Source organism: Castanea sativa, chromosome 10 (assembly GCF_040712315.1).
Source record: "Castanea sativa cultivar Marrone di Chiusa Pesio chromosome 10, ASM4071231v1".
NCBI classification, from domain to species: domain Eukaryota; kingdom Viridiplantae; phylum Streptophyta; class Magnoliopsida; order Fagales; family Fagaceae; genus Castanea; species Castanea sativa.
This window is the reverse complement of record NC_134022.1, coordinates 14420795-14447432: the sequence shown is the minus strand read 5'-3', so window position 1 is coordinate 14447432 and position 26638 is coordinate 14420795. Positions and strand designations below refer to the sequence as shown.

The window sequence follows — 26638 nt, the reverse complement described above, 5'->3', positions numbered from 1 at the left end:
TATGAGATGAAATGCTTTTCAAAAACATATGTTTTGAACCCAGTTTTCCTAAATATTAAGATTTTCAATCAATTCACCTTAAATTCTCAAACTTCAAATACGATTTGCATAAAACTCAAGGAATTTTTCAAACTTGGTTGGTCAAACCAAAATCACACACAATAACTTGTACAAAGTTTAGCAAAGAGTAACTTGTGTAGTGTGTGCAACTAGCAAAAGCTGAAGATACATGTAAGGTGATATGTGAATAGTAATTAAATACAATTTCTACAAAATTCATCACATAATTTTGAAAGAGACCTAAAGAGTTACATCATATAACTCTCACATCTCCTAGAATAAAAGCTTGCAATCATGTAAATTTCTTGATTTGCCTCATAATGTACACACCAATTTTATTTGATCAGAAGCTTATTAAAAATAGCCGGGATAATATACACACCAATTTTATTTGATTGATTTAATTATAGTCTAATAATGTACACACCAATTTTATCATTTAAACCGAGGCTACACCTTATATTCTTTTTGTGCATGTGCTACACTTTCTTGAGCACAAAATCTTACGATATGCACTAAGGTGTCCATGATTGGCTAGTAAACAGAGGTGAGATGGTTATTTATGCCTTTTTCATTAAGATCAAGCCCAACAATCAAAGACACATGACTTCAAGATCAAGACAAAGTGATCAAAAACTATAAACACTTCCCACACAACATGCACTACAAAGCTCAAACTAGTAAAGTGCAATAAAATAAGCTCATCCAAACTAAACAAGATACATAAACATGTTATGTAAAGATAAATTGGCCAACCTTGATTTCAAATCTAAGAAAAAAATGCAAAACACATTTTGCTTCCCTTTTCTTTTTTGTTTTAAAGAAAAAACAAAAACAACCTAGCATGAAATGCATGAATGTTATGCAATGCAAATTCCAGAAAGACAAAGAAAACAAAAACGACAAATGAGAATGGCCACAAAGAGAAGAGTGATGAAGCACTAGGACTAAGAAAGCCAAGCATGACTAGGGACACAGAATCACACCAATTACTTGACGAATTGTCTCAAACTTACTTCTATCAAGTGGTTTGGTGAAGATGTCAGTATTTTGACGTTCCGTAGGGATATACTCAAGAGCAACAATCTTTCTTTCAACCAAATCTCTAATAAAGTGATATCTAATCTCTATTTTCTTAATCTTAGAATGTTGAACATAGTTCATAGAGATATTGATAGCACTAGAATTATCACAATAAATAATCATGGTGTTTTGTGATATCCCATAATCACTCAAGAGCTTTTTCATCCAAAGAAGCTGTGAACAACAACTTCTAGCAGCAATATATTCTGCCTCTGCAGTAGACAAAGATACAGAATTTTGCTTCTTACTCATCCAAGCAACAAGATTGACTCCTACACAGAGACACCCACCAGTGGTGCTTTTTCTGTCATCGGCATTGCAAGCCCAATCAGACTTAGAAAATCTAGCAAGAGATAGATTTGACTCTTTGCTATAAAACAATCCATAATCACAAGTTCCACTAACATATTTAATGATTCTTTTAACAGCATTCAAATGTGAAACCTTCAGACTAGATTGAAATCTAGAACAGACACCAACACTAAAAGCAATATCAGGTTGACTAGCAGTTAAATATAAAAGACAACCATTCATGCTTCTATATAATGTAACATTAACCGACTCACCTGATGGATCATTGGTTAATTTGCATTTGCAGCCATTGGTGTTCTAGCATGTGCAGTCTTGTCAAGTCCAAATCTCTTAACTAGATTTCTTGCATATTTTTCTTGGTTGATGTAAATTCTAGAATCTGTTTGCTTCACCTGCAATCCCAAGAAATAAGTTAGTTCACCAACCATACTCATTTCGAACATTGCCTTCATTTCATTTGCAAAAGATTGAGCAAGAGAATTATTAGTAGCTCCAAAAACAATATCATTAACATAAATTTGAGTTATTACAAAGTAATCTTTATCCTTTCATATGAAGAGAGTAGTATTTGCAAATCCTCTTTTGAAGCCATGCTCAGTGAGATATGCAGTTAATCTATCATACCAAGCCCTTGGAACTTGTTTCAAACCATAGAGGGCTCTCTTCAATTTGTAGACATCATCCGGTCTGTGAGGATCAACAAAACTCTTTGGTTGTTCAACATATACCTCTTCTTGCAACATGCCATTCAAGAAAGCACTCGTAACATCTATTTGATACAACTTGAAATTCAAATGACTTGCTATGGCCAAAAGTATCCTAATGGATTCTAGTCTAGCTACTGGTACAAAAGTCTCATCAAAATCAATCCCTTCCACTTGTGTGTACCCTTGAGCAACAAGCCTTGATTTATTTCTGATAACAGTTCCATGTTCATCTGACTTGTTCTTAAATATCCACTTAGTTCCAATCACATTGACTCCTTTCGATCTAGGAACTAATTCCCACACATCATTTCGAACAAATTGATGAAGTTCTTCATGCGTAGAATTAACCCAATCAACATCTTGAAGGGCTTCATCCACCTTTTTCGGTTCAAATTGTGATAGATAGCATGAGTGAGTAATTACATTCAAAGTTTTGGATCTCAATTTTATATTATCATTCAGACTACCTAATATTTTTGTGATATGATGATTTAACTTTGCTCTTTAAGAGGGACCTTTGACCAGAGATGTGGAAGTACTTTTTTGTTCTGATGAAGGACTAGACTCACTTTATCTTTGTTGAGTTTCATGAACCGGTGTAGATGGTTCTGAACTTGATGGTACTGAAACAACATCATTCAACAATAACAACTCTTCATCACTATGTTTCCCAATATAATCATTAGGAATAGGGTCATCAACTTCCACAGTTTTTTCATGAACCGGATGAATGTTTTCTAACTGAGTTTCTGTACACAATTCATCATTGATCGCCACATTAGAAGACTCCATGACTGTTTTAGTTCTTAGATTGTATACTTGGTAAGCTCTACTAGTGGAGGAGTATCCCAGAAAGTATCTCTTGTACTCTTTGCATCAAACTTTTCTAGGTTCTCCCTATCATGTAGAATATAACAGTCACTTCCAAAAATCCGGAAGTATTTAACAATAGGCTTCTTTCCTCTCAAGAGTTCATAAGGAGTTTTATTGGACTTAGGTCTAAAATACACCCGGTTAAGTGTATGACAAGAAGTGTTAACTGCTTCTCCTCAGAAGGACTTGGGCATCTTTTTGTTATGTAGCATTACACGAGCCACCTCTTGAACAACCCTGTTCTTTCATTCCATTATTCCATTTTGTTGTGGAATCTTGGGTGAAGAGAACTCTTGACGTGTGCCTTGATCATTACAGAAGGTAGCCAGCTTTGTGTTTTCAAATTCCCTTCCATGATCGCTTCTAATTCTGGCTATCGCAGTTCCTTTCTCAACTTGCAATTTTTTGCACAAATGTATCATCTTTTCAAGAGCCTTAGCTTTATCTCTCAAAAACACAACCCATTTAGCTTTATCTTCAAAGGTCGGCAACCTTGGAATGTCCACAGTTCCAATGCCTCTGATCACAGATTTGCTTCCATCTCCAAACGTGACTGTCCCAATCTTTCCTTCAAAGAGTGTCTTGAATAAAACTTTATTTCCTATCATATGCCTGGAACAACCACTATCTAGATGCCAAAGACAAGAATCACGTGCCTTTAAGGCAGTTAAAGCAGTATAACACAAATAATTATCATTACATGTAATTAAACCAAGATGCTCAAGGAAAGATTTAACAAAGGCAACAAGAGACAAAAACAACAAGTAGACAAGTTGACATATTAGCAAAAATATTTTCCAAGAATCCATGACAACAAGGGTCAAGGATCAGCTCTTAGATCAAAGGATCTAAACACTAGAGCTAACCTTTTCTGATACCACTTGTTCATTTTTAGACCCCTTAAACACAACCAGATTAACCTAGTTAATTAGCCATGTGATTACTTAGTCAAATTAAACAGATCTAGGTTAACACAAATATATCATATCATTGTAAAGTACGAAAAATAAAGAACATAGTAATATGATAACCCAAGAAAACCAAACCGGTAAAAAACCTGGGAATGATTTAACCTAACTATCCTCAAGATAAACTGAATCCACTATGAAAGAGCTGAATTTTACACAAAAGCGACTTAGACCACTAACATCCTATTACTACCTCGAGTAGAAAACTTGCTACCTCGAGTAGAAAACTTATTACCACGACCACGTGACAGCTCCGAGTCTACGGACTACTTCTTTCTTGGATTTCGAGCAAGCACAAGCACTCCCGCTTGTATATCTTTAAGCTCTTGAATCTGCAATTGAGTTAATCACCAAGCTCTTGACATCAATTTAGATCTTAATAACCTTAAGTGTATGTGAAGGCAAACACCTCTAGATCTCACAAGAGAACACACACAGCATAAAAAACAACCCTAAAACATGGTTAGAGTTTTCCCTTTTATACTTAAGACAAAACATAAAACCTTACACGTTAAACAGGCTTGAGCTGAGTTAGAAAATTCTGCAGAAAAATAATCTGCACAAGCTTTGATCGATCGAGTCTAATTTTTGATCGATCGAGCCAGGCAGATTTACACAATAAATCCTGCTGAACACTCGATTCTAACTTTACACTTAAACATACTTTGAGTAAGTCTAAAACAGACTAAACGTTTTGATCATGGTTTGCCAACATTACAAATCGAAGTTCTAATACATTTAAACCTAAAGTCTTAGAACCCAACAATAATAATGTTTTTTTGAGTCTTTTGACCACCCTAAAATAAAAATTTGAACATCCTAAAGGAAGCCCAACAACAAACTTATTCAACACCAACTTTTATCTTAACATTTTTAAGTAAAAGGAAAAAAGCCAACAAAAAAAAAATCTTAATTGAGTAATGCTATGAACAAAAGAAGAAGAAGAAGAAGATATTTAATATATTACAGAGATCAATAAGAGAATTGTAAAGACTAAAAACTAAAACTAATTAATAGTAAATTAGAGTATTCTTATTGTGACTACTACAGTTGAATGGTTAAATAAAAGAATTAAAAAGAGTAAAGACTAAAACTATTTAATAATAAATTAAAGTATTCCTATTGCGATTGTTACACTAGAAATAAGTTTTTTGGCAATGAAATATATAAAGAATGAATTGTGAAATCGAATGGAAGATAAATGGATGAATGACTGCTTGGTCGTGCACATTGAAAACGATGTAGTTAGTAGTATTGATAATGATACTATCATGCAACAATTATAAAAAATGAATCATGCATCAGAAAAAGTAATTGTAAAACTTCATTTTTTTGCATTTCTTTTTTTGCAATGTCGATATATTCAAGATCTCTTTTATTATATTTTGTATAATTCAAGCTTTTTAATTATCCCCTAAAAAATTTCCTGGACTAACCATTAGTGGTAAACAGTTTTGGGCACTCAAAAACTCCAGATATAGTGAGGTGCAATGAGGAACAAACTTGTTCCATGGGCCGGGTTTAAAGGTAACTTTTGTAACAAAAGCAAACAATCTTCAGGTGCTTTGGGATTGTTCAACTCTTTTTCGCATAGAAGTGGACATTTGGTAATTTGGGCCATATTCATTTAAGCTGAAAGGCCCTAATCAGGGCTCAAATTTCACATCATCTGGTCATATACACCCTCTTAAGTAGAACTAGAACCAATCTATGGATTTGCCAAAGTAAAGACTGGTCGATTTGATTGCAAAAAAAAAGTAAAACTAATTATAATGCAACTTTTTTTTCTCGACTTTACTATTAAGAACACTATTACTTTATACCTTTTGCCTTTAGTTTAGTCTGTAGAGCCCAGATAGCTCGAATCAGATCACAGGATCTGAGGGGTGCATTGAGCCCATGGGGTCCCATGGTAAAGTAGCATTTTGGGCTAAGTAGGTGTGAGGAAAAAAAGTATGAGGGACCACTGTCTGGTCTCTGAAATTGGGTCACAACTCACAACTCACGAGCCAGTGTACTCTCGGCCCTACTGTGCATGTTAGGCAGCTGGTGGTGCTTCTCCATCAATTGAAATCAAATCTTTATAAATCTCTCTTCTTCTTTTTTCTTTCTTTTTCATTTTTGGTTGTTTTTCCCAATAAAGAAACTTTAACAAAGACAAAAATTAACTACCCTTGTTAAATGACATTGCACCTCTCTTACATTTGGTTAGGTGGGCAATTGTCAATGATGTTCAAACCCAAATGATGAAGGTGGTTTTAACTTTTGGTGCTGGCTATCCTTATCCACTGTGAGAACTGGACCTTTCATAATAAGTGTTTTAAGATCATAATAAAATTTTCATAATAAGTGTTTGAATATATAATACTAACTAGTCGCTACATTTTGCATAGCATTGGAAATTTAACAAGAGATATTTATATGTCATATATATATATAATTAATAACTATTAAAAAATAAAAATTCAAATTAGAGATTAAAAAAAACTTACCCAATTTAATTAGAATTTGTTTATAAAATCTCAACCATAATTTAATCACAATTTGTTTAGCTTTCTATTTGAGTTCTAAAAAGCAAATATGAGTTGCTAACCCATGCAATGCATGGAAAAGTTCAACATAAAATGTTTATATATGTAGACATTCATGAGTATTAATAAATAAAAAATCATTTGGTTATAGAAAAGAACTTACTTAATTTAATTATAATTTGTTTAAAGAAGATCAAACATAATTAATCAAAATTCATTTGGTGTTGGATTGTTTGATTCAAAAAGACAATGAGTTCTAATTATAGTTTAATCTATATATTTTAGCACTTTTATAACTTTAAAAATCAAATTAAGAAATGTATTATATTAATGATAATGTGAGAAAACATGAACTTTCAAAAGTTGATGCGGTAATATTATTGTTTTTTAAGGAAAAAAAAGGTAGTTATGCGGAAACATTAGAATAATTCGGCAAAAAGTCAAAAGACTGTTATCATATATATTATAGATGTAAATTTATTATTTTATAAGTGTCTTTAAGGTAATACAGATCCTTGATTTTGAAAAAAATAATACAAATGTACAATTAATTATTTTGTAGTTGAAATGACATGTATAGTAAATTTTAGTTAGTTTAATTGATAAAATCTCTTATTGATAACTAATAGATGCATGATGTGGGGTCATGGATTTTGGGATTTGGCTGAGAGCATGTGGTTTTGGCCGAGAGCATGTAGGTTTGGCCGAGAAGTATGGGTGGTCAGAGTCCGAGGAGTACTATCTTCTTGGATAAAGCCAAACGTAAATCTGGTATAGATCCTAATGATCAAGGATGACATTTCAGGAAGTTCTAATGATAGCAACGAGCATTATGAACGTACAAGAGGGATAAAGACTCAAAAATATCTAAGGAAAAACTGCTATCACTGCATTAATGAGGAAGTAACCTTTAAACAGTATTATGGCAGCTTTACAGCCACCCTAGAAGACTTTTAGAGGGGGTTGATGGGACAACTATCAACTGTCCACATGTGGTCTACGTGTAGGGTAAGAATGAAAGGAGAGATGTAATGTAAATAAGGGTAGAGATCTCAGAGAATGGGGGATAAAAAAGAAAAGAAAAGAGAAAGCACTAGAGGAATCTCAACAACTCCTGTAACCATGGTCATCCAATATATGCTAGAATAGAACTCCTCGGACTGTGCCGAGAACCAACTTTCTCGCCAAACCGGGTTCAATTCTTGTTGGCTCATCATTCAAAACTATATTAACTGTTATCCAAGCATTAAAGCTTAGCTCTTTGACCCACTCTCTACAAATTTATTGTACTGGGTTCACTGGGCCAAGATCCCTTACATTTTGGGCTTGGTCTGAAAATTGTGTCCCCACAATTGGCGCCGTCTGTGGGGAGAGCTTGTGTGATAGTGAGTGCAACGGTTAGATATGATACAATTAAGCCCCCCATCAGTAAGAGTCCTTGGGGAAAGCCATTATGGTGGCCAGTTTGCTATGTGAGCAAGTCACTACATGTGGCACACAGTTGTTGTCCTAACTTAGCTTCCGCTCAGGTCTATACTACAAAGTGCGGATTATACGGGGAGGATTGCTGAATGGGGCACAATTCTGGGGGCTTTTGACATCAAGTACATGCCTCGTACCTCTGACAGGGGCTAGGTCCTCGCGAATTTGGTGGCTGAGTTCGCTGAACCTCCATTAGAGGAAGTGGCACCAACATATGAGCAATTCAAAAGGGCTTTGTGGCTGGGCTAGTTCTTGAAGGTATATATTGACATCTTCTAATCTTTTGAAGTGGTTAAACAGAACCTTAGCTATGCCAGGTCCTCAGACCACCTGCTTTGGGGAAATTAACACACACTGGCATCTTTTGAAGTAGTTAAACAGAACCTTAGCTATGCCGGGTCCTCAAATCTCCTGTTTTGGGAAAATTAACACACACTGGCATCTTTTGAAGTAGTTAAACAGAACTTTAGCTATGCTGGGTCCTCGGACCTCCTGCTTTGGGGAAATTAACACATCATGACATTCTTTCTTCAAAGTGTTTAAACTATAACTCAATCATGCCTCGGTTCTCGGACCAGATGATGTGAGAAAGTTAACACATCATGACATTCTCTCTTCAAAGTGTTTAAACTATAACTCAATCATGCATCGGTCCTCGGACTAGATGATGTGAGAAAGTTAACACATCATGACATTCTCTCTTCAAAGTGTTTAAACTATAACTCAATCATGCCTCGGTCCTCGGACCAGATGATGTGAGAAAGTTAACACTTCATGACATTCTCTCTTCAACGTGTTTAAACTATAACTCAATCATGCCTTGGTCCTTGGACCAGATGATGTGAGAAAGTTAACACTTCATGACATCTCTCTTCAAGGTATTTAAACTATAAACTTGATCATGTCTCGGTCCTCGGACCACATACTTTGAGAAATTATCATTCCACAACATCTATTTGTTTCTCACTAAGTGTCAAGACAGGTCCAAGATTATAACCAAATCCTCAGATTAGTAGCTCTGAAAGGAGCAATTCACAGTATAAATATGGGGCGCTTGAAACGACACTCCCACGAGTGTAAATCAAAGGATCAAAGCAGAATCAACTCTTAAGAATTCAAAACCCCACTTTTCTCCTTGGATGCGAGAAGAAAACCGGAGTTTTGAGGAGCTATTGTGGGGTCATGGATTTTGGGATTTGGTCGAGAGCATGTGGTTTTGGCTGAGAGCATGTGGGTTTGGCCGAGAAGCATGTGGGTTTGGCCGAGAAGCATGGGTAGTCAGAGTCCGAGGAGTACTATCTTCTCGGATAAAGCCAAATGTAAATCTGGTATAGATCCTAATGATCAAAGATGACCTTCTAGGAAGTTCTAATGATAGCAACGAGCATTATGAACGTATAAGAGGGATAAAGACTCAAAAATATCTAAGAAAAAACTGCTATCACCGCATTAATGAGGAAGTAATCTCTGAACAGTATTATAGCAGCCTTACAGCCACCCCAGAAGACTTTTAGAGGGGGCTAATGGGACAACCATCAACTGTCCACATGTGGTCCACGTGTAGGGTAATGATGAAGGGAGAGATGTAATGTAAATAAGGGTAGAGATCTCAGAGAATGGGGGATAAAAACAAAGGAAAAGAGAAAGCACTAGAAGAATCTCAACAACTCCTGTAACCATGGTCATCTAATATATGCTAGAACAGAGCTCCTCGGACTGTGCCGAGAACCAACTTTCTCGCCAAACCGGGTTCAATTCTTGTTGGCTCATCATTCAAAACCATATTAACTGTTATCTAAGCACTAAAGCCTAGCTCTTTGACCCACTCTCTACAAATTTATTGTACTGGGTTCACTGAGCCAAGATCCCTTACATTTTGGGCTTGGTCTGAAAATTATGTCCCCACACATGATTATCATTCAAAAAAAAAAAAAGATGCATGATTAAATTATGTGTACAGAGAAGAAGAAAAACCATTGACTTGATGGTAAAAAGTATTATGAAAACCTCATATATTCAAAGGAACATAAATTTTAATAGACCTTCATTTATCCTTCCTTTTGAAGATTTTTTTCTCTAGAATTCATTGAAACGATAAAATAAGCTAAATCCTAAAGTAAATTATCACTAAACTAAAATATCATTGATCTTTTTAAAGTATTTAATAAAAAGGAATGAAAGAAAGAAAGTACGGATAAAACTCTGTACATAATACTTTATGCAAAGTCTGGCATTATATTTATTTCTTTGTCATATATTCTCCAATTTTGTTCGTCTGAAGGGATATGCAGCTCTGCCACTTAAAGGCTTACAACATCCGCTCTCATGTTATTATTTGCTGTTTTTGGCATTTGGGAAGAACAGATAGTTCAAAATAAGAAAATTAAATGATAAATTTTTTTCTTCAAATTGGATTAGAGAAATTTCCTTCAATCTATTCATGGCACTTCAATGACTATCAATGTGTAATTTTTTGATGACTTAAGTTATTTAAAAAAATCATGTAGTTTTTAAGTAAGTCATGTGATTAACTATACACATGAACATCAATTTGTGTTGTCATCGTATAATAGTGTGGAAGGAATTTTCCTCCAAATAATTTTGGATGAAAAATATGTCCAAAATTAAATAAGACAAAATCCTTGACATGTTTTCTCACAGATGTATCAACAAATAAAGATTAACTATAAATTATTTGAAAAAAAAATTAGAGTTTCATACATGCATTCCAATAAATTGGACATAAACGTCATTTCCAATAACCCTATAAAAGAAATTGGTTGATTTAGGCTGTGTTTGATTTAACTGAAAATATTTTACAGCCTTACGGGTGTTTTAATGGATTGAAAAACCCAATCAACTTGAAATCATTTTCCCTTTGATTGTAAAATATGATAAGTTTTGGTGTAAAATGAACTATACTTCTATTTTCCTACATTTCATTTCCAGCCTCAGAACCAAAGAGAGAGAGAAAGAGAAGAGAGGAGAGCTTAAGCACAAACGAAGGAGCACCAAAGAGCCACCCATGAATTGATCGAACCACTGTAACCCAATTGAGCAATCCAGCAATGAACTGATCGGATTATCGTGATGGGGTCTACTAATGCCAACCACCCACCCCTAGATCTCTTTGATCTCGTCGTCATTGTCTCTAGATCAAACCACCGTGTCCATGTTGTTTTATCTATTTGTAGTTAAACTATGTACTGCCAAAATACTAAAGCGATCCGTTATTTTTGACTTCATCATAGAAGTGTCTTCATTCTTCAATCAACTTTGCCCTGCAAAGTTGAGTTTCACATACATATTTTTTTGGGGATAAAAGAATAGGCAATTCATCATAGCTTTTCTTGACCTTCCTAATGTGGTTCTCTCTATGATGGTATTATTTCGTCTCCACTCACAATAAGCCTTCTGGCTCAAGGTAAGAAGAAACTCGATTGTTATGATACAATGCTAGGATATGATACCCATCATTTGCCAATAAGGTTCATAGATTCATCAAGCAAAGTCCAACAATCAACTCTAAAATTGTTATTAAAACTTAACCAATCCGTCCAGTTAGATCCGATGAACAGATAACCAAAATTTAATTCATTCGAAATTTTAATTAAACCATTTAAGCATATAATCCGGTCAAACCAAATTAAATTAGGTGGGGTAGTTTGTACTTTGTATAGACCTAAGCTTAGAATTTGCTTAAAAACATTTTATAGTGAATAGACCACTATTTTTTGGCTCAACAGTTGAATACTCCCCTAGTTATAGATAATCAATACAGTTAATAATAGACATATTAATTAGTTATTATGTTCCCATAAAAGAAAACTAGAAATTATGATTAATAAACTTCATTCTTATTTGTTTTTTAAAATTAAAAAAAGAAGGGTGGGTATGTTTTGTTTCACAATTATTTATGATAGCATTCCTACTGTCTGTGGTCCTAACGAGAGCTTCAAACTCAAGCTTCGCACCCCGAAAACCAGTGCTACTGTAAAAAACATAAACCTAATCTACTATGATATTATTATATGTATATATATGTATGCCTCCATCTGACACGACTAGCAATAATAACCACAGAAAAAGAATGGAAAAAAAGAAAAAGAAAAAAGAAAAAGTCCTGAGCTGAAGAACCACAGAAGGACTAGCCACGTGACAGTGTCTAAATAATATCACCCACAGGAGCAGAGGTGGCAAGTCATGATAGGTCCACTTCTTATTTTCATAGTACGGACGACCTCGGCTTCTTCAAAAATTAAACTCTCTCTCGTACGGACAAACCATTGTTTATTTAACTTGTTTACGGTTTACACTCCGAAGAGGAAGGTTTTGATGGAGTGCCCAACCGGTGCTCCAAATTTCCCTGCTACTTTAAATCGGGGGTTCCAGCCTGTCTGGGTATAACTGGCAACCGACAGGAATGTTTGTTGTCTTCCACTTCACACACCTATTTCTATTTGCCCTTGCCCTCTTTTAGTGTCACCGGATTGAGTGGTTGTCAGTCTCTCTTTATCCACGTTGCGTCAAAACACGCAATAGGCACCGAATTTCCATGCCTCTAAACAAGCAAAAAAAAGAAAATCCAGAGTTGGATTGAGGAATAGTCTCATTGGGTTCACACATGTATTTGGCACTTATTCCTGTTTTTCTTCTTTTGGGAGGTGTCTGTTTTTTCCATTATGTTTACCCAAAAAAGAAAGAGATTAGGTTCTAAGACCTACTATATATTCTTTCTTTATTCATTGTCTAGGGTTGTGGTTGGCTTCTTCTACTTCTAGCTATCTCCTAAAAATGCCAATAACAAAGTAGATAAGCTCATCAAATCAAATCAATCAGTCAATCTTATATATATATATGGTTTCTCTATTTTCCTGGGCATTTTTTTTAGGGTTTCTCAGATTTTCTCAATCTCTCTTTCTTGGTTTCTAAGATCTCTCCCATCTTTGCTTCACTAATTTTAGTTTTCTTTTTTGTTCTTGTTTTTTTTTTTTCTTTTCTAGATTTCGTTAACCGGGTTTCTATTTTGGGAAACCGTATCTGGGTCTTGCATAGTAGTTTGCAAGCTTTGATTTTAGATCCACTGTCTATTCTGCTTCGGTTCAGATTTCCATAAAGTTCATCATTTTATTTTCTGGGTTTTTTTCCTGGAAATTCGCTCTTCTTGTTTGGAGAGTTTAGAGTACTGCAAGAAATGGTGAGGGGAAAAACTCAGATGAAGCGCATAGAAAATGCAGCAAGCAGGCAAGTAACCTTTTCAAAGCGAAGAAATGGGCTGCTAAAGAAGGCCTTTGAGCTCTCAGTTCTATGTGATGCTGAAGTTGCACTGATCATATTCTCTCCTAGAGGAAAGCTCTACGAGTTCTCAAGCTCTTGGTACGTTTTAGATTCTCAATTTTACTCATATTAAGAACCATAATTTCTTGTTGTTTTCGTCTTCATCATTTGGTTGATAAATTCATGGATCTAGAAATTCATCTCGGACAATTGAGCCTTCTTAAATTGTCTCTTCTAGAAAACCAAAAAGATTTGTGCTAAAATAATAGTTGGCAAGGAAAGAATAATTGGTGATTTGCTAAAAAAAGTGTTTTTTTTTTTGTTGAATTTTAATTATGTACAGAAATAAATAGATAGTAATATATAACAGTAATTGTAGTACTAAAATTTACTGAGGCTAGTACGACACCTATACCATGTAGATAAGTATCATGATTTTTTTTATTTTATTATAGGAGTATCATGATTATTAACGCGCTTAATTTAATTTAATTATGTCAAAGGCATCTGATCTCTCTCGTCTTCATTTAACATTAATTGCCTACTGATTTTGTTCATTGTGTTTCCAGTTTTCCTGTCTTGATCTTCCAAACAATATTGGAGATTTTCCATGACTGTTGTTATTTTTCTCCAATATTTTCATCTACTTTTTTTTCTTTCTCTTGTTGCTTACAATGTTCATCTCCTTATTTCATGGTCCATAGGTGTGATCTTCCAAATAGTCTTGGAGATTTTTTATCCACTATGGTCATTACTGTCCAATATTTTTAAATAGTTATTTCATGGTCATAGGTAGTGTTAGTTTGTTGCTTTTGTGCAAGGAGAGGGAGAGAGAGAGAGAGAGAGATTTCATCTTTAAATCAACAGAAGAAACTAATCTTTCAGATATCTCCATCTATTGCCTGCCTGAAAAACAGCGTTTTTACTATTGCTTTTCTGAGAGAGCATGAGCCAATTTACCCTATCACTAAAACGGTTTCGAATTCAGTGATACTAAAAGCATGGAACACTATAATATTTGTTGTTCTGTCGATTTTGTAGCTAATCTAAAAATTGTTTATAGAAACGACCCCTTGATTACGTCTAAGTCATTGGTGACTGACAAGAAACTTGGAATCTTGTGACTGTTTGAGTGTCTTCGTATCTCAAAAAAAAAGGAAAATAAAATGAGTGCCTTCTGACTTCTGAGAAAGACATTGTACTCAATGTTCTTACTGGTACTATTGATAATGTTTTTGAAAAGTATTGGACCTCTGATCACCAACATCTCCATATACCTATTGGTTTAACTTGTCCTTGATATTGGTGTTAATTGTACTTGTTTATGACCACTTGCTTTAAGCAGTATTGGTAAATAAATAAATTTTTTGTGGAAATATTGGTAAATAAATATATTAATTATATAAGTATATATGGGATCAAGTGATCAACTGTAGAAATCCTGCTTAAAATCTAACTCAATCAAGAGTCATATTTTTGTTTAAGGGCATGTTAATTTAACACTTAGCTTATTGAGACAACAAAAAATCCAGTTTAATTACTAAATGTTTGAACGGTAAAAAAGCAATATGTTCATAAAATAAGTATAAGTAAAATGAGAATATTAAGATGGATGAATAAAAATACAAAGATATGACATGAAATGTAAAAAATTAGTTTAAAGGATATAGGTGTTTCCTATTAGTGAAAAGACATGGGAGAGCCGTTGCTTGAGATATTCTAATAATGTGCATAGAAGAGAGATTAATACATCAATAAAGAATAAGACATAGGTGGTTTCTATATATGATTTAAGTTAGGATAGAGTAATGATGAAGAATACATGTGGTTGCCTCCATCTCAAAGTTTTTGAGACTAAAACTACATTGTTGTAGTTTAGTAAAATAAAACTTTTTTGTCATGTGTAATTATAATGATTCTTCTACTTCTTTCAAGCCTTAAATAAGACAGGATATTTAAATTTATTTGAAATTGTGAATGAGCCATAAACTTATGATTCAGACCTCAACCTACTAATTTTTTTGCTTCGTCTTTTATCAAGTTACATGCATTATTTGAGAGAGAAAAGATGTTTGATTGTCATTTGATGGGAAATAGATAATAATTAGATTTGCTCCTTGACTAGGAATCTTTACCAGCAAATAAGCAAGCTAATACACCTCATTTTTACTCGTAAAGTCCTACCTAAGGATTGGTTTATTAGCTAATTAAATAAAAAGTATTCTGTTGTTTTTGTTATTTAAGTGGTTTTTTAAGTTTTAACTGCTTCGTGCATCTTAATTAGGAAATTCTAATTTTTTTTTTTGATACGCTTAATCAAGGAAGTTATATATATGCTGCTTCGTGCATAGTAATTGGGAAAGTTATATGCTCCGTTCATGATTGGGACAGTGACTAAAGTGTTGATAATTAGAGATGTCACTTCTTACTGAAAAGTTAATATGATTTATTGGTTCCATTTTTTCTTATCTTCTTCCCTTCTCTTTTATGATGTCGTTGGAGTCACTCACGGGAAAAGAGGTAAACCGGCTGGAGTTTCAGGATGTCACAGTACTGCAACCTAGTTTTTGCTTAGCTGGATTTTAGAAGTTTGGAGCATATATGTGAAGCATGATCTAGCAGATTGCACCTCCCTAATCTACATTAAACTTAAGATTTGCATACGGTAAAAATGCAGTTGGACCGAGCAAATTGCAAGTCCAGTCCTTCTAATTGAGCATTAAGTTAAGCATTATTAAGTTTGAGAAAAAAGAAAAAAAGATATCAGCAACATAAGCCCTCTTTCGCAAGAAATCTCCTTATAAATATACAATTTGTACTACTAACATTTATACAAATGACTGAAACTAGGGCACAACTAAAAGTTAATTAGATTATTAAAGTTGAAAAAATGCATTTAGATCCCTAACCGGCTTATCTATCACTTATAGTTATTTATTCAATTATTCACGGTAGTTTACACATGTTCAAGTGCAACATGAAAAACGTAATCACAACAGAGAACAAATATACACGCACATAGAGAAAAGGGTTTGTTTACGGAGTAAAAATCCAAAACTGTAAAAACACTACACAAAGCTTAACTTACCAAATCCATTTTAGAGATTGTTGCAATACAGACTAACTTACTAGACATCCAACACATGTAATAGACACTGTATTCGAGCTCTTTGCTTCTGTTGTAATAGCTGAACCAACCTTTAGTCTTCATAGTGATTTAATACTGCAAGTCTATCACCGACCCCCAAACCAATCTTTTGGTTACTACGTGGCCACTTGAAGATTTTGCAACATCTTCGTGGTTTAAACATTTCATAACAGCACCCTAACAAAATAGATGGTGATCATGTGTTTGGTAGTGAAATTTCCTCTCAAGTGTATATCAATTGGAGAGCGTGAAAGATTTGAACACTTGAACAGAGGTTTTCTCTTGAATACTTGTTCTATCTTTCTTTATGGAATATATATTAGGGTTATTTTATCGTTGTTATAAGGTGTACAAATCAAGGGTTGATCGGCTACAAATGAACTGAGAGGAAAAAGTCGGTTGCTTTCCATAAGTTATTAAGAGGTTCACTTGATCTAAATCAGGCTAAACTTCTGTCCGATTTTTTTTTTTTTTAAATTGCTTAATTTGTTTGATCAAAATTCTCTAGACTTGCACAGTGACAAGTTTCATTTAACTGCAACATTAACCGCACCAAATGATTACATATGACATTGAATTTTTGTCTTTTTAAGTAAACTTTTGCAAAGATTACAACTATATCTGTGTGAAAATAACCGACACCTAAAATACCTGATAGAAATTGACAATGCATGGACAATTAGTAAGCTAAATGCATCAGGTTTTAATGAGCTAGTGATTGCTTGGAAGGCCTGAAAAGAAAAAGACACAAGATTAAAGGAGACCGGGTTGAACCAGCCAAGAACCCTCCGATGCTTAAGTTAGTTTTTTCTCTGGGACTTAAGAATTTTAACTTTTTAAGAATAGTAAAAACTTACTTTTGTTTGATGTGGATGAGTCCTTATATAGTGAGTTTTTGGAGTAGTTACTTGTCTATTAACTTCCCCAATATTTGTGGAAGTTAGAAAGTTTAGACTTAATTTCCACAACTGTTATAGAAGTTAAAATATTCAATCTTATCTTCTACAACTGCCATTGGAAGTTAAGTATTTAATAGCGATGAACAAAGATTTGGTAGCACGTGGTCCGAATTACAAGCTTTTGTAGATAAATCCATTTCTGGAAATTTCCTAAGTGCTGGGGGTCATCTAGGCACTTTCTTGATGGACGACCCTCACGTCCATGGACGGCCTTCTTATGTCCATGGATGACCTCCTTATTTTGGGCTGACCTTTGGCTCTGGATGACTCTTATGGACAAACTGGAGACTGTTCAATTTTTAGTTCCCCATTAGAAGTCATTTGGCTTTAAAATTGAGAAAGGAAAATGATGGTCGTGCATGTATGTTTGAAGAAGTTTGCATGTATGTTTGAAGAAGTTTTTTGCTTGGGGTGTTCGTTTGTCTAGCATTACTAAAGTTTGTCTTACTAATTTTCTTCTTAATATTTATCTTCTTTTTTGTTTAAATTACTTTTTTCTCCCAGAATGTTTAAATCACTTGCAAATACCTATTAGGCACTGCAAACACCATGGGAAGAAGAATCACATTAAAGTGAAAATGAAAGTGTGTTCATGGGTTGGGTTGAGAGGTTTTTTCAATCCAACTCACTATGATTAGGTTAAAAAAACCTTAACCTAACCCAACTCATTACACAGGGGTTCAACCCAACCCACGTGAGTTTGGTTGGTCATTTTTTTTTATTATTAATAAAAAAAACATGAGCATTAGAATAACATCAACTAGTAGTATTACAAGTGACCCTACCATCTTCCAAAAATTCCAAGCATAGCACCATACACAAATTATCAAACCAACATAAATAATTAAACCAAATGACATTTTGATAATGAGATATAAAATTGTTAATTTTTGATCCCTTAACACAATATGTTTAACTTAATATTAAGCCAAGTTGATCAACAAGTTTGTTAATTAAAATTAGGTTAAACAAATATGTGTAAATAAATATAATGCGGAATGTAAAGAACACAAAGATCTAATGACCCAGGAAAACCTAACCGGTAAAAAACTTGGAGAGGACAGATCTATTATGAAAGAATTGAAGTTTTTACAATAAGACTTAGACCACTAACATCCTATTGCTACCTCTTGTAGAAAACTTACTACCATAACTACGTGACAGCTCCGAGTCCATGGATTACTTCTTTTCTTGATCTGCTGTAACCACAAGTTCTCCTACTTGTGACTTTGAGACTTTACTCAAAGGTTTCAGATCTTCTTTAAGTTCTTTAAACAGCAACTGAAGCGATCATCAAGCTCTTGACTCAAATCTTGATCTTGATAATCTTATGTGTGTGTATGAAAGTAAACACCTCTAAATCTCACAAAAGATTCACCACACAACACTCAAAAAACCTCTAAAACGTAGTTATGGCTTTTTCTTTTATACTTGGAGTAAAACATAAAACCCTACACGTCAAATGGGCTTGAGCTGAATTGTAATTTTTGCAAAAAAATAAATTTGCACGTGGTTCGATCGATCAAGCCTAATTTTCGATCGATCGAGCCTTGCAGATTTTGTCCAATAAATCATGCAATCACTAGATTCCAATTTTACAGTTAAACACACTTTGAGCAAGCCTAAACCTAGACTCTATATTTTGATCATGGTTTGCTAACATAATACATATTGAAGTTTTAATACATTAGTTTCTAAGGTCTTAAAACCTAAAACAAATAGTTTTATCTAAACACAGTTTTGAAACAAAATAGAATAGTTGCAGTATTACAACTGTTTGTTGCCTCCTGCCATCTTTTGAAAATTCTAAAGAGTAGCATCATTGTACTCAAATCCTAAGTAGGGAGAGATGAAAGTGAGAGACTGAGAGTTAAAATGAGAAAATAAGTTAGGTTTTTTTATTTTATATATATATATATATATATATATATATATATATATATATTAGGGAGAGTGGTAAAAGAGTAATTACCAAAAACATATAATATATATTAAAAATATAGGTGGGTTAGGCGGATTTGTGAATCTCTTGACTCAAACCTAATTCAACCTATAACATATACATATTTTTTTTGGCAACCATCAACCCCTAAAAATTGACCCAACAGGTAAGTCAGTTTTGGCAGATGGGCAAGTGGGCTGCACACCCCCAAGTGAGATTTATTTTATCAAGAATTGCCTCATTAAAGCAGTTCTCCAAGTTTAAACTTTTTATACTAATTACCATGTAGGTTTTATTTAGTTATAAAAAAGTACTTAATCTTCAACATCGCATGAACTTGCTAATCTTCATATTTAAATTTCATTTAACTTTGAAACTTGATTAACTCTAATTACCGTAATATTATTGTTCTTCTTGTTTGACATTTCCATATCACTATTGGCTCATAAGCTTCAAGTACTGTTATACCTGTTTGATGTTTGCACTGAAGAAGATGAAATTTTCAATCACGTAAAATATTTAAAGTAAAAAAAGTTCGTTCTCAGTGAAAAATCAAGGTTGCTTTTGGCTGTTAGTTGCTTTTGACCAATGCATTAAGGAATATTTGGAGCAGGAACTAATTGGGCGAGTTTATCCCTTAGAACTAGGTTGATCTTATTTAAATGTGAATAAGTAAGCACCCTAACTTAGGAGAAAATTGGCTGCATATTTCAAGTATTAGAGCATGAAGGCATATTGGTTGACCAAGCAAACTACAATTACTAAAATTTTGAAATTTTAGATTTTAAATTGTTAATATCTCAATTTTAGGTGTTTTTAGTGCTTTCCTAATCAAATTAGAGTCCAAATATTGAAAGGTGTCAATTAGGATTTCTTTTAGAGTGTTTTATTATTATTACTATTATTATTATTATTATTATTATTATTTTTTGTTACCTAGTAATCAAGTTTTATGGTGCCTTTATATGGGCCTAGAACCTCTAAAACGAAAATCAATTTTTTGGTTGAATTTTATAAAATATTTAAGGGGAGGATTTCTCCTTTTCTCTTACTTAGACTTGGCAAACGGGTCAAGTCAATCTTATTCAAGTTGGATCCAGCTGAGTTTGGATAAGAAATGAGTCATGCTAAACAAGTTATCCTATAGCCCTAACCCAGTTTTTTTAAGGGTTGAGTTGATCCGGTATGACCTGTATTTTTTTCAAATAAAAAACATATAAATTAAAAAAAAATAAACTTAATCATATTGTACAATATGATTAAGTTTTTGTTTTTGTCTTTCTTTTAATATAAAGAAGAGAACAAATAAATAAAAGCACTCAAAAATAAAAATTAAATAATACATAAAATCTTTAAATTTAAAATGTTTTAAGTTAAATAATGCTTAAATACTTAAGGTTAATAAGCGAAAAAAAAGAGCTACAAAAAAACCGAAATGTGTTAAAAAATGGGTTGATATGCCAGTCACCTCGACCCAACCAGGTCTTAAACGGGTTTGAGCTGACCAATTTTTCATGGGTTCAAAAAACATCTGCCGATATCCATATTTTTCCTATGAGTTCAAGCAGATTAACGGGTTTAGTTCCAACTTTGCCACGTCTACCTACTAGCCTAAAGTTCTTATAAAATTAGGTTTGTAGAAGAATTATGTTGATTGCTTGTTTTAGATTCATTTTCTACATGCCAATACTGCATTAGTAGGTATTAGAGGATAGGTTCCTACTTTAACATGAAAAGGAGCATATGGGTGAAGGCATGCTGCCATAGATGACATGAATGTAATGCGCAACTAGAGGCATGCTTTCAACGGATGGAGGAGCTGTTTGATGCAGTGTCAAACCAACTCACTGTCTTGTCCATTTTCAATAGGCTTCAAAACTGCCATACAAATCCACGTTATATTGGATATTAGTTCTATATATATCTTGGAGGTCAGTTCTTTATGCAATAGAACCTTACAAGAGGGTTATGTAGACATAGTGTTTGATGAGAGTCCAAAGAGTATTCTTATGAATATGAAAACACATACACCTGTTGACTTACAAAAACAGATACAAGCAAACCTAAATTTCATTAATTAAAAAAAAAAAAAAATCTCTTAGTTCCCATTCACAAACTTAATACTCACAATCACAAAACTCAATATATATAACAATACTTTCATACTAACTTAATAAACAAATTCTAAACTGACACATGGGTGTCTTTTGACCAAAAAAATTATCATTCATTTTTAGCCATTAACCAAAACCCTCATTTACATCAGTGCAAACATTTGATACTCAGTCTACACCCATTCTTACACAAGTGTTGTCATTCTAATTTTGGCCTCCAACAAAGTTTCCAAGACTGGTGGTAGGTCTTTTGTCAATTCTTCACTTTATTGTCAGATTGTCAATACTCTACAAAATCTGACCCTCATAAAGCTTGATATTGCATTTGTTGTGATCAAATCCTGTCAATTTATGCATTATCTATCTGTTGATCATTGGAGTATTGTCAAGCATATTTAATGCAATCTCAAGCATTTTCTATTTATGCATTATCTATCTGTTCACTATGGCCTTCCAATCTTCAAGCATTTTCAAATGTATATTGAGCTCTAGTGCTTTCACTTTTTTCCTTGTCCATAAGCTTGTCTCTTGGTCCTCTTGAGTATAAAGCAGCTGCTGAACTTGTTACCCAACTATCTTGGATTCAATCACTATCATGTGAACTGGTATCTCACTATCCACTGTGCCTACACTAGATGTGACAATATTGATGCTACTTATCCCATTGTCAATCCGGTTTTCGATGTATAAACTAGACATGTGAAGTGAGATTTTCATTTTTTTCATAACAAGCTTTCCTCTAGCGAACCTTCACCTTGAGGGGCGTGTTAGATAATATGTAAATAATCTCTATTTGAAATTTGTATTTCAAGTTTGTATGTTTGAATTTTTGATTCATTTTATATCTTATCATGTATCTATATCTATAAATACAATATCTCTTTCATTCTCATATGCAATGAGAGATTACATTAAAATCATTTCTCTATTACAATTTGGAGAACCAATTTATCCAAATTTAATTAATGGAAGTCTTCACATAGAAATAGAAACAAACAGTAATGTTTAGGGTTAAAATTAAAACAAAAGTTTATAAACAAAATAGAAACGCATTCCATAGTTCATGGTACAGAAATGTGGTTCAGTATCTCTCAACTAGTATAATGAACAATTAAACAAAAGTGATGATTAACTTGAGAAAGATTACAAACTTGTTAAACATTTGTGATCTTGATACCATTATATACCGGCAAGTCATGCCGCCTATATTAATTTAAAGTTGCAAATATGAGAAGTGTGTACTAATAAAAGATGTTAAAATGTTGTTTCCATGTATTCTCTCTTGTTGTGAACTGGAGATGCTTCAGTATGAGCAAGACGATAGAACGTTATCAGAAGAGATGCAAGGACCAAGGACTCAACGGAAAATCTGAAGGAACTAATCAGGTTTGCCCTCCATTTGCTTTTAGTATAGGAGATGACAATGAGCTAGCAACACCAGATACAAATCCTTTGCTAACAACATTCTTGTATCTTCATAATGATGAAAATTTATCTTTTAATTATTGAGAAAGCACATTATTCTCTACTAAATTGCTGGAGTTGTAGCTTTTGTCATCGTGAAAATCTGTCATTAATTGTGGCACAAATGCAGCCTCATCCGCCATGATTAAATAACTTTTCTTAAATTTCATTATCCCCTCATATATATATATATATATATATATATATATATATATATATATATCTCTTGAAGCCATGCATCATCAGCAAGTTGAAATATATATGGGATGAAGTGTATATTGTTATGATTTATTTGGGAATTAGTCTTATGCTATAGTACAATGAAAGCGTTTTCACAATGTGCTATAACCTAGCTGTTTATAATAGTATATGAATTTCCCCTTTTTATTCCAACGAACATATTTGCTAAAGTTCCATAATCAACCTTGCAATCAACACCTTCATGAGAATTTGAGGGCAGAATGGAAGTATATATGTAAATGATGATGGTTAAGGTTCACCATTCCATGAGAGATAAACTTATATATGATGGTTCTCCAAGGAGTATTAATGTATTATCTTTGTACATAGAAGTGTCAAAGAAAATAGCATAATATGATCATGCTTGTAAACATGTTATACAGTTTTGGTTATTGTTTTAATTTGCATGCAGCATGTGAAGGAAGACACTCAGAGCTTGGAAAAGAAACTCGAGCTTCTTGAAGTATCTAAACGGTTCGAGACCTAGTTCAAAACTCAGCACTAGAAGATTCTTTGTAATTTCTCTTGTTTATCACTATTACAGTCTGTTTATACTTTGAAATTTGAATATTATAGAAAACTCTTGGGAGATGGTTTGGAATTATGTCCAATTGATGAGCTACAACAGGTTGAGAACCAGTTGGAGCGAAGCCTAACTAAAATTAGGGCAAGAAAGGTAAATCCAACTTCACAAACATATATATATATATATATATATATATATATATATAAAATTGTTTTTACAAATATTATGAACAGTAACTTCAAACTTGTGGTTAGCACACTGTTCTTTTTCTTTCTTTCTTTCGGAGTAAGCACAGTCGATGTTAACTATGGTCAGGATCAGCATTTGAGAACATTTATACAATATCATTAGTATATAGAGCTAAGTACATTATTGACGCTGTAAACGCACTTGATTTTGCATATGTACGCAGAGCCAATTATTTAGGGAGCAAATTGAGCAGTTAAGGGAACAGGTAAAGATGTAACACTACAGTCTGTGGTTTGTATCTCCAAGATATTATCGATTGTGTTTGACATTTTCATTTGGCTTTATCTAGGAGAAATCCCAATTGGAAGAGAATGCAAAGTTACGTGCCAAGGTAATTCGTTTCGTCCCAATTTTCCTTTGAACTTCAAGTTATATGGACATCTCTAAACAGTTCTTGCACCAAAATTCTGAGATGGTGCATAGAGATTAAGTTATCTCTAATGTAATTGAAACTTTTAAATTATTTTGTGATATAATAACAAGAACACATTCTAGCCCAGAAGATATATAGTTTCTTTTTGAGTTATGTACGACTTGTAATAAGTGTAGCATCAATATGTGCAGTGTGGCCTGCCACCACTACACCCATCAAGCAAACAGAGAGAAGTGAACAGACGAAGTCTGGACGTGGAAACAGAATTGTTCATAGGACCACCTAAAAGATGAAGTGGGCACTACAGCTATAAAAAAATAAAGTTATTCTAAAACCTATACAGATTAAAGGCTTTAATGGTCTTGTTACTGTGTGTTGACAATACAATAGTGCAGCCAAATAATAAATTGTGTGAGTTCATGTGCTCTGACAAAAGGAAATTGGGCCATATATCATATAGTGTTGTTTGTTTGGCCGAAAGTACTCAGACAGAACTCGATAAAACTGTATATGACCAGATGATTTATTGTATCATTTTCCTTTTTTGCTTTATATGTAAGTGTTCTTTTTTTTTTTTTTTTCTATTTCTTTTGTAAGTGATATTTCTCTTTATGGTATACCCACCAGGAAGTAGTAGTAACTGTTTTAGTAAATGGCCACAGTTTCTGGTTGAGTATACAGGTTTGCATGTTTATGTAATTATTGTTGTTTATGCCATTCTTAATGTAGTAGTTATACTTGTATCAACTAATTGTCTTTTTTTTTTTCTTTTTTTTTTTTGGGTTAAAGACGATTTCATTAAAAAGTAAGAAAATACAAAAGGGACAGGACACAGCCTGCTCAAATAAACTTCATTACAATCATCCTCATAAGCATCAAGAACGTCCACAGGCGGACTCTCAAAGGAAATAAAATCAATTTCTTGAATGATGCTCATCCTAGTAAGACTGTCTGCATAGCGATTCGCTTCCCGATAGCAGTGCTTAAAGAGAATCCGGCGAAAGTGGGAGATCAGCAACCTGCAGTCATCCAAAACAGGGATATGACATTGTTTACATATTGATCATTACTAATAGCATCCACAATAGCCCTTGCATCAAGTTCAACGATAACAAATGACATGTTAAGATTACAGCATAACATAAGTCCCTCCCTTAGACCCCACAGTTCAGCAATGAAGTTGTTTGTGGCTCCTATGCATCTAGTGAAGCCCGAGATCCATTGCCCACATTCATTCCTTATCACTCCCCCACATCCAGCCACACTCGGATTACCACAGACGGAGGCATTCATTGACCAAGGGGGGCAGTGGCCCCCCCTAATTTAAAAAAATATATATTTATATATATATATATATATGTATTAATTTTAGTAATTTTATTCTATAAAATTACATTTTACCACTTTAACAATATTATTGAATCTTTTTAGAGTAACGTTAAAGATACAAACTTATTTACAATATTTTTATAAACTGTTGAGGTACAAATTCTTATTGGTTCGCATCTGGATTATTACTTGCATTATTTTTTTACTTATCAATAATCACTCACTATATCATCAATATACTTCTAGCACTTTTCTCATTTTAAAGGCCTTTAAAAAAATTTATAGATTTAAAATCTAAAACAACATATACTAGCCCAAAAACATTTGTGCAACAACAAAAATCACCAATAGCATAGCTAAAAAAAATTAAGTCTAATAAATCAATTTTACTCAAATAAACAGCTGCCCTTTAAAAAGTTTTAAATAGAATAATTTTGTCTTTACCTAGCAAATGCACACATTAAAAACTAAAAAAAAAAAATCTCCGCAACTAAAAAGTTGCCAAACTAGAGGTCAAAATCGCCCCCTTAACTTAAAATCCTGCCTCCGTCCCTGCACACGCCGAACCATCCGTTTTGAGTTTCATCCACCCAACATGGGGCTTTTCCCATCAGATTCTTTGGATAAACCTGTGAATCGGCATTCTAGGAGAGGCTATACAGTGCATGAACTCAGCTACTTGGTTTATTATATCAGAATCTAATTGCGGATTCAGGCTCTTCCTTTGAAACACAAAATATTTCCGCTTTTCCAAATATTCCAAACAGCAAAGGGGAAGCTGATCTTCCATGGTAGCCTCATGGATAAACTCATAGTAGCCACCATAGCCGTATGGTTTCCATTCCAACGAAGCTAATCCAGCAGTCCACTATTCCAAAACACCTGATTTGCTTCTGTAATCCCTTGCTTAGACCACACCAGTTTAACCCAAGAACAGTCACGAAGAGCATGAAGAATTGATTCCGATTCCTCTTGACAGATAGGGCACAGGTCTTCTTCAC

At 33.7% G+C, this 26638-nt stretch overlaps 2 protein-coding genes across 2 annotated transcripts; one reads left to right on the top strand and one right to left on the bottom strand.

Annotated features, from left to right (window-relative positions):
- Positions 1–1026: 1026 nt before the first annotated feature.
- Positions 1027–1677, bottom strand: LOC142612084 (secreted RxLR effector protein 161-like). The gene has a single exon (XM_075784213.1). It carries the CDS (start codon positions 1675–1677, stop codon positions 1027–1029), a length of 651 nt encoding a protein of 216 aa, XP_075640328.1.
- A 10953-nt stretch (positions 1678–12630) lies between these two features.
- Positions 12631–24860, top strand: LOC142613204 (agamous-like MADS-box protein AGL19). The gene is made up of 7 exons (XM_075785441.1): positions 12631–13392; positions 22764–22842; positions 23573–23634; positions 23737–23836; positions 24099–24140; positions 24225–24266; positions 24500–24860. Exons 1-7 carry the CDS (start codon positions 13211–13213, stop codon positions 24599–24601), a joined length of 609 nt encoding a protein of 202 aa, XP_075641556.1. The 5' UTR covers positions 12631–13210; the 3' UTR covers positions 24602–24860.
- The last annotated feature ends 1778 nt before the right edge of the window (positions 24861–26638 follow it).